The 8,319-nt window shown below is 42.0% G+C and overlaps 1 protein-coding gene across 1 annotated transcript in view; it reads right to left on the reverse strand.

Annotated features, from left to right (window-relative positions):
- Positions 1–718: 718 nt before the first annotated feature.
- The window catches only part of LOC106608223 (calmodulin-1), a 26,088-nt gene continuing 18,487 nt past the window's right edge, over positions 719–8,319 (reverse strand). Inside the window, exon 7 of the mRNA XM_014206055.3 lies at positions 719–1,697. Coding sequence (XP_014061530.1) covers positions 1,669–1,697 — 29 coding nt within the window. The 3' untranslated portion in view covers positions 719–1,668. The remainder of the gene's footprint in view (positions 1,698–8,319) is intronic.

The following is an 8,319-nucleotide window of genomic DNA, read 5'->3' on the forward strand; positions in this document are numbered from 1 at the left end:
CCTGTATGGTAAAGAATGATGCATGCTAGCCCTTTCACAGACAGAAGCAGAGCCACTCCACTGTATGGAGAAAACATGTGCTCATGGGGGGGGGGGGGGTGGACAGACAGCCGAACTGTAATCATGGCCCAAATATGGTTAAACAAAGTGGTTACGTCTTTGACTTGTAGGTAATGTTGTAGCATGGCGAACCGACCCCTTGTCTCTATTACTGTGGAGTTTGAAACATTAACAGGTCAGCCTGGGTTTGCCTTGCCTTACTAGGACAAGGTTGCTACAGCACAGAAGCTTCTCTCTCCAGTTGAGGCTTATTAAACCTCCCACTTGCCTTTTTCAAAACCCCAACAGCATGCGGCTGTTGCCTAGCAACTCCCTCTGATCTAGAGCGAGAGAAAGATGAAGCACAGCCTGTAGATGTATGTATATCTAGGGCTCAGTGAGAAAGAAAACAGTGTTTTTTCCTTTTACTGCAAGGCTCAAATGTTGCTGTGAGTGGTTATGCTAAATTTAACGCTGTCACATGACACTTTAGCCTACAAAGGATAAACACAGTGATCTTAAATAATTGAATTTGCTAGGACTATTATTGAAATATGCCTTATTGATCTTTATCAGGTATAATCCAATATCAGTTGATATTTCGCAATAGATAAAAACCTGCCATGTGTGGTCAAACACATTTTATCATGCCCCTAAAATAACCACACGAGAAACCCAGTCAAAGTCCATGGTCTTTTTTTATTTAAAAAAAAGAAAATGAAGACTAGCATGTACAACTTGGAATGAATGTAAAGTGAACTCAGATGAACAGTAAGACTCGTGCTGAAACTCCTACCTACAGAATGAATACTACACAACAACCTCGCCACACTCCTGTCCAAGTTGAGAAAACGGAAGAAAGTAAAAGGCCAGTGAATCTCCCTTAGTGCCAGAAAGATGAAAAAACATAAAGCTCCACCATAAGACTTCTTATATCCCTCCTATTCAGAGCAGGTACACACACATACCTAACATGGACCTCCAAATAACAAACATGCCAAACATTTTGAAAATGTCATATATTTTTTAAAATATATATTTTAATCTAGCATACAAGTAAGTTCCATTCAGCTTTCAGCTTGAATAAGAACCATATTTCCTTTCATATACCATATCACTAGGGTTCCTCTCCAAATACAAAAAAACTGTACCAGACCAACGATGCCCCTGTGGAATCAGCACGCTCTGATTGGCTGCAGGGAGTGCTCCAGTCACAAGCTGCATGCATGAAGACCAGAAAACCGAGAAGAGAGAAAGAGAGATGGCCAGCCCAAACATTACCACTAGCAGATAGATGGAACCTGGAAGGGGTTCCAAGGTTCCATGGGATCCGAATGCCTTGCTTTGGTTTGAAGGTAGTTGTTACAGGGTTTGTATTTGCATCTTTAAAGTACCGATGCTGAACTCATTTTTTGGGGGACAGGGTCACTAACCATATCATGCAGACACTTTTTGTATACGTTTTATGTTTTTTTTTTTTCTCAGTGTGGAAAGAGATTTTATTTCAACATTTTATTATTTTCTATAGAGAAACAGTATGAATAAATGAACAGTTTTTTTCCCCAAGAGGTAAGTAAAACAGATTTTTTTTTTCTCTCTAAAGAGGGAACAGGGCAAGTCGGGCGAGGTTCACTTTGCAGTCATCATCTGTACAAACTCTGTAAGAGAGAGAGAGAGAGAGAGACAGAGAGAGAGACAGAGAGAACACAAAGAGGAAGATTAGGAACGTACAGTAGCTCATTGGGCCCCATTAGCCCAGGACTAGGCAGGGCAGTCACCTGCTAAATTGTTTTATTCATTTTGTTTTTACATCAAGCAGTGTAGGAACAGAACACACATTCTAATTAATGTCCCGTTTCCAAACAGCTTCCATCTTCATCTCATTAAGCTTATTTAATTAAAAAGTTACTGCACTGTGAATACAACACAACGACGTCCAACCAAAATAAAGAAAAGTCTTTCAAACGCTTATAGAGTACATACTGTATGGTGTTTAATGGCACATTGAGGGAGGAAGTAAGGAAGCCAAGATGTATGGACTGTTTATTTTGTCAACAGCTCCTTCTAGAATATTAGAACAGTGTAATGCTCTGTGGGAATAAGAGTGAAAGAGGAAGAGAGAGGAGAGAGAAAATGACAGAGAGAGAGAGCACAAGAAAAAGAGTGCCTTCTAGCATGGTGACTATGATTCATTCATATGGCATCTCCATCTTGGAACGGTTCTATCTAATAAGGGGTGAGAAGGGGGTGCTGTGGGATTAGTAAAGATACTCTTTGAAGAGGTAGGGTTTCATGTGCTTTCGGGAGATGGGCAGGGACTCTGCTGTCCTAGCAGAGGAGACAGAGGAGAGCTTGGACTGGGCTGAGTGGGTGAAGACCAAAAGGTGGCTCGGGTTGGGGTGTAGGGTTTGAGCAGAACCTGAAGTTAGGGAGGGGCAGTTCTTGCTGCTCTGTAGGCAAGTATCATGTTCTTTTAGTGGATGCGAGCTTCAACTGGAAGCCAGTTGAGTGTGTGGAGGAGTGGGACGGCATGGGAAAATATGGGTTGAAGGTTGAACACCAGGCAGGCTGCGGCATTCTGGATGAGTTGCAGTGGTTTGATGGCACAAGCGGGGAGCCCAGCCAACAGCGAGTTGCAGTAGTCCAGATGGGAGATGACAAGTGCCTGGATTAGGACCTGTGCCACTTCCTGTGTGAGGTAGGGTCGTACTCTACGGATATTGTAGAGCATGAACCTGCAGTCACTGCTTTGATGTTTGCAGAAAACACCCGACAGGGTGTTGTCCAGGGTCACACAAAGGTTCTTTGCACTCAGAGGGGGACACCGTGGAGTTGTCAACCATGACAGAGAGGTCTTGGAGCGGGCAGGCCTTCCCCGAGAAGAAGATCAGCTCCATCTTGTCGAGGTTTAGCTTGAGGTGGTGGGCCAACATCCAAGCTGAGATAGCTGCCAGGGACACAGAGATGCGTGTCGCCACCTGAGTGTTAGAAGTGGGAAGGAGAAAAATAGTTGAGTGTCATCCGCATACCAATGATAGGAGACCATGTGAGGATATGACGGAGCCGAGTGACTTCGTGTAAAAAGAATAGAGGAGAGGGCCTATAGAACCGAGCCCTGGGGGACAACAACAGTAGTGAGAGCACGTGGTGCAGACACAGATCCTCTCCACACCACCTGGTAGGAGTGGCCTGCCAGGTAGGATGCAATCCAGGAGTGTGCAGAGACAGACTCCCAGCCCTGAGAGGGTGGAGAGGAGGATCTGATGGTTCACAGTGTTGAAGGCAGTGGATAGATCTAGGAGGATGAGAACAGAGGAGAGAGAGTCAGCTTTGGCAGAGCGGAGAGCCTCCGTGACACAGAGAAGAGCGGTCTCGGTTGAGTGACCTGTCCTGAAGCCTGACTAGTTAGGGTCAACAAGATCGTTCTGCGAGAGAGTTGGTCAGAGACAGCACGGTCAAGTATTTTGGAAAGAAAAGAATGGATACCAGTCAGTAGTTTGACGTCAGTGGGGTCGAATGTTGGTTTCTCGAGTAGGGGAGCGACTCAGGCCATTTTGAAGTTAGGTGTGAGGCAGCCAGTGGTAAAAGATGAATTACATGCCCGCTCCAGGGCTGGCACTGACCGTTACATGTAGCTGGTTACAGATGAAAACGGACTGAAACAGAGAAATATTACCTGGATTTATAATATAGAAACAGATGTTTTGTATACCATTTCAAAGCGATTTGAAACTTTCTGTTGTGAGCCCTAATGAACACTACACAGAGCTAGTCTGGCTCAACTACTGTCCTTCATAGCTGACCTGTCTGTCTCCCATCGAATAACCACTGCTACATGTGGCTGGTTAGGTGTAGACAAGAGGGAAATATAGTATTCTTTCAACCAAAGATATCTACAGTGCCTTTAGAAAGTATTCATAACCCTTGACCCATTTTGTTATTTCATTTTGAATTTTAAAAATTGAGATATCATTATTTTTGCCTACCTTGTAATGTCAAAGTGGAATTATGTTTTTCAATTATTATGAAAAGCTGAAATGTCTTGAGTCAATAAGTATTCAACCCCTTTGTTATGACAAGTCTAAATAAAACATTTCTTAAAAAGTCGCATGTTGCATGGACTCACTCCGATTATAATAATAAATGTTTAACATGATTTTTGAATGACTCTCTCATCTCTGTACCCCACACATACAATTATCTGTAAGGTCCCTCAGTCGTGCAGGGAATTTCAAACACAGATTCATCCACAAAGACCGGGGAGGTTTTCCAATGACTCTCAAAGAAGGGCACCTATTGGTAGATGGGTAAAAATAAAAAGCAGACATTTAATATCCTTTTGAGCATGGTGAAGTTATTAATTACACTTTGTATCAATACACCCTGTCACTACAAAGACACAGGCGTCCTTCCTAACTCAATTGCCGGAGAGGAAGGAAACTGCTCCGGGATTTCACCATGAGGCCAATGGTGACTTTAAAACTGTTAACCTGTCAAGGTATAGGGGGCAGTATTTTCGATTTCGGATGAAAAGCATGCCCAGAGTAAACGGCCTAATACTCAGGCCCAGAGTCAAATATTTGCATATTATTAGTAGATTTGGATAGAAAACACTCTGAAGTTTCTAAAACTGTTTGAATGGTGTCTGTGAGTATAACAGAACTCATATGGCAGGCAAAAACCTGAGAAAAATATAACCCGGAAATGAAAATCTGGTGCCTGTAGTTCTCAAGTCATTGCCAATCGAACACACAGTGAGTTAGGGTTAATTTTGCACTTCCTAAGGCTTCCACTAGATGTCAACAGTCGTTAGAAAGTTGTTTGAGGCATCTATGATGAACAGAGACCGAACAAGAAGGCTGGGAAGTTGGTGACCCAGGGAAGGACATCAGTTCATTGGCGCGCATTCACGAGAGAGGTAGCTCTGTTCCAAAATGTTTTTCAAGACAATGGAATCGTCCGGTTGGAATATTACTGAATTTTCACGTTCTAAAGGCCCTAAAGATTGATGCTTTACAACGTTTGACATGTTTGAACAAACGTAAACAGAACTTTTTTTGACTTTTCGTCGTGACATTTTCCTTGTGCGTCCTACATTTTGAGTAACTTACTGAACGCGCAAACATGGAGTTATTTGGACATAAATTATGAACTTTATCGAACAAAACAACATTTATTGTGGACCTGGGATTCCTGGAAGTGCCTTCTGATGAAGATTATTAAAAGGTAAGTGAATATTTCTAATGCTATTTATGCATTTAGGTGACTCCAAAATGGCGGGTATCTGTAATTGCCTGATGTATTTTTCTGAGCGCAGTACTCAGATTATTGCAAAATGTGCTTTCCCAGTAAAGTTATTTTGAAATCTGTCAATGCGGTTGCATTCAAGAGATGTTACTCTATAATTCTTTGAATATCAGTTTAATATCTTATCAACGTTTATAATGAGTATTTTTGTAAATTGTTGTGCTGATTCACCGGCAGTTTTGGGGGAAATACATTTTCTGAACGTCACGCGCCAATGTAAAATGCTGTTTTTGGATATAAATATGAACTTGATAGACAATACATGCATTTTTTGTTCTAACATAATGTCCTAGGAGTGTCATCTGATGAAGATTGTCAAAGGTTAGTGCATAATTGTAGCTGGTTTTCTGCTTTTGGTGACGCTTGTCCTTGCATTGAAAATGACTGTGTAATTTTTTGTCTATGTACTGTCCTAACATAATCTAACTTTATGCTTTCGCCGTAAAGCCTTTTTGAAATCGGACAACGTGGTTGGATTAAGGAGATATTTATCTATAAAATGGTGTAAAATAGTTGTATGTTTGAGAAATTTGAATTATGACATTTTGTTGTTTTTGAATTTGCTGCTCTGATTTTTCACTGGCTGCACGGTGGGTGGGACGCTAGCGTCCCACTAGCCTCAAAAAGTTAAATGGCTGTGATAGGAGAAAACTGAGGATGGAACAACATTGTAGTAACAACATCTCCACCTCGCTGATCCTCAACACTGGGGCCCCACAAGGGTGCGTTCTCAGCCCTCTCCTGTACTCCCTGTTTACCCACGACTGCGTGGCCATGCACGCCTCCAACTCAATCATCAAGTTTGCAGACGACACTACAGTGGTAGGCTTGATTACCAAAAACAACGAGACGGCCTACAGGGAGGAGGTGAGGGCCCTCGGAGTGTGGTGTCAGGAAAATAACCTCACACTCAATGTCAACAAAACTAAGGAGATGATCGTGGACTTCAGGAAACAGCAGAGGGAGCAGCTCCCTATCCACATCGACGGGACAGTAGTGGAGAAGGTGGAAAGTTTTAAAGTTCCTCGGCGTACACATCACGGACAAACTGAAATGGTCCACCCACACAGACAGCGTGGTGAAGAAGGCGCAGCAATGCCTCTTCTACCCCAGGAGGCTGAAGAAATTCGGCTTGTCACCAAAAACAAACTTTTACAGATGCACAATCGGGAGCATCCTGTCGGGCTGTATCACCGCCTTGTACGGCAACTGCTCCGCCCACAACCGTAAGGCTCTCCAGAGGGTAGTGAGGTCTGCACAACGCATCACCGGGGGCAAACTACCTGCCCTCCAGGACACCTACACCACCCGATGTCACAGGAAGGCCAAAAAGATCATCAAGGACAACAACCACCCGAGCCACTGCCTGTTCACCCCGCTATCATCCAGAAGGCGAGGTCAGTACAGGTACATCAAAGCGGGGACCGAGAGACTGAAAAACAGCTTCTATCTCAAGGCCATCAGACTGTTAAACAGCCATCACTAACATTGAGTGGCTGCTGCCAACATACTGACTCAACTCCAGCCACTTGAATAATGAAACATTGATGTAATAAATGTATCACTAGCCACATTAAACAATGCCACTTTATATCAGGTTTACATACCATACATTACTCATCTCATATGTATATACTGTACTCTATACCATCTACTGCATCTTGCCTATGCCGTTCGGCCATCGCTCATTCATATATTTTTATGTACATATTGTTATTCATTCCTTTACACTTGTGTGTATAAGGCAGTTGTGAAATTGTTAGGTTAGATATTACTGCATGGTCGGAACTAGAAGATCAAGCATTTCGCTACACTCGCATTAACATCTGCTAACCATGTGGACGTGGCAAATAACATTTGATTTACACAAGACTAACCTAATTGACAGAGTGAAAAGGAAGCCTGCGCAGAAAAAAACATTTCTAAAACATGAATCCTGTTTGCAACAAGGCACTATAGTAATAGTGCAAAAAAATGTTGCAAAGCAAATCACTTTTTGCCCTGACTAAAGTGTTATGTTTAGGGCAAATCCAACACAACACATTACGGTGTACCACTCTGCATATTTTCAAGCATAGTGGTGGCTGCATAATGTTATGGGTATGCTTGTAATCATTAAGGACTGGGGAGTTTTTCAGGATAAAAATATAAATATAATGGATCTAAGCACAGGCAAAATCCTAGAGGAAAACCTGGTTCACTTCTCTTTCCTCCAGACACTGGGATGTTAATTCACCTTTCAGTAGGACAATAACCTAACACACAAGGCCAAATCTACACGAGTTACTTACCAAGAAGACAGTTGACAGAGTGGCCGAGTTACAGTTTTGACTTAGATCTGCTTAAATCTATGGCAAGACCTGAAAATGGTTGTCTACCAATGATCAACATCCAATTTGACAGAGCTTGAAGAATTTTGAAAATAATACAAATTGGGCAAATATTGCACATGCCAGGTGTGGAAAGCTCTTAGAGAGACTTACTCAGATGAAATTGCTTCCAAAAATGCTTCTACAAAGTATTGACTCAGGGGTATTAATAATTATGTAAATTAGATATTTCTGTATTTAATTTTCAATACATTTGCTAACATTTATAAAAACATGATTTCACTTCATCATTAGGGGGTATTGTGTGTAAATAGAAAAACATAATCAATTTTGAACTCAGGCTGTAACAACAAAATGTGGGATAAGTCAAGGGGTATGAATATTTTCTGAAGCCACTGTACATATATTTGAGGATGTTGTGTATCCCTAGAAATAAATCAGAATGCATGTAAACATTACAGCTTTGAAAACAATGTTGAAAAACGTACCCCAGGCATGGGGTAAGTTGAGCTGCAGGACACGGTAAGTTAAGCCGCCTACACATTTCTGTACTGAATTAAATCTTACCACTACCTTGTAAAAACCATGTCTAACTCTATTTCCCAAACAGTGCAACACAATCACAATCGCTCTTTTGCCTTTT

Source organism: Salmo salar, chromosome 06 (genome assembly GCF_965601325.2).
Source record: "Salmo salar chromosome 06, fSalSal1, whole genome shotgun sequence".
In the NCBI taxonomy this organism is placed as follows: domain Eukaryota; kingdom Metazoa; phylum Chordata; class Actinopteri; order Salmoniformes; family Salmonidae; genus Salmo; species Salmo salar.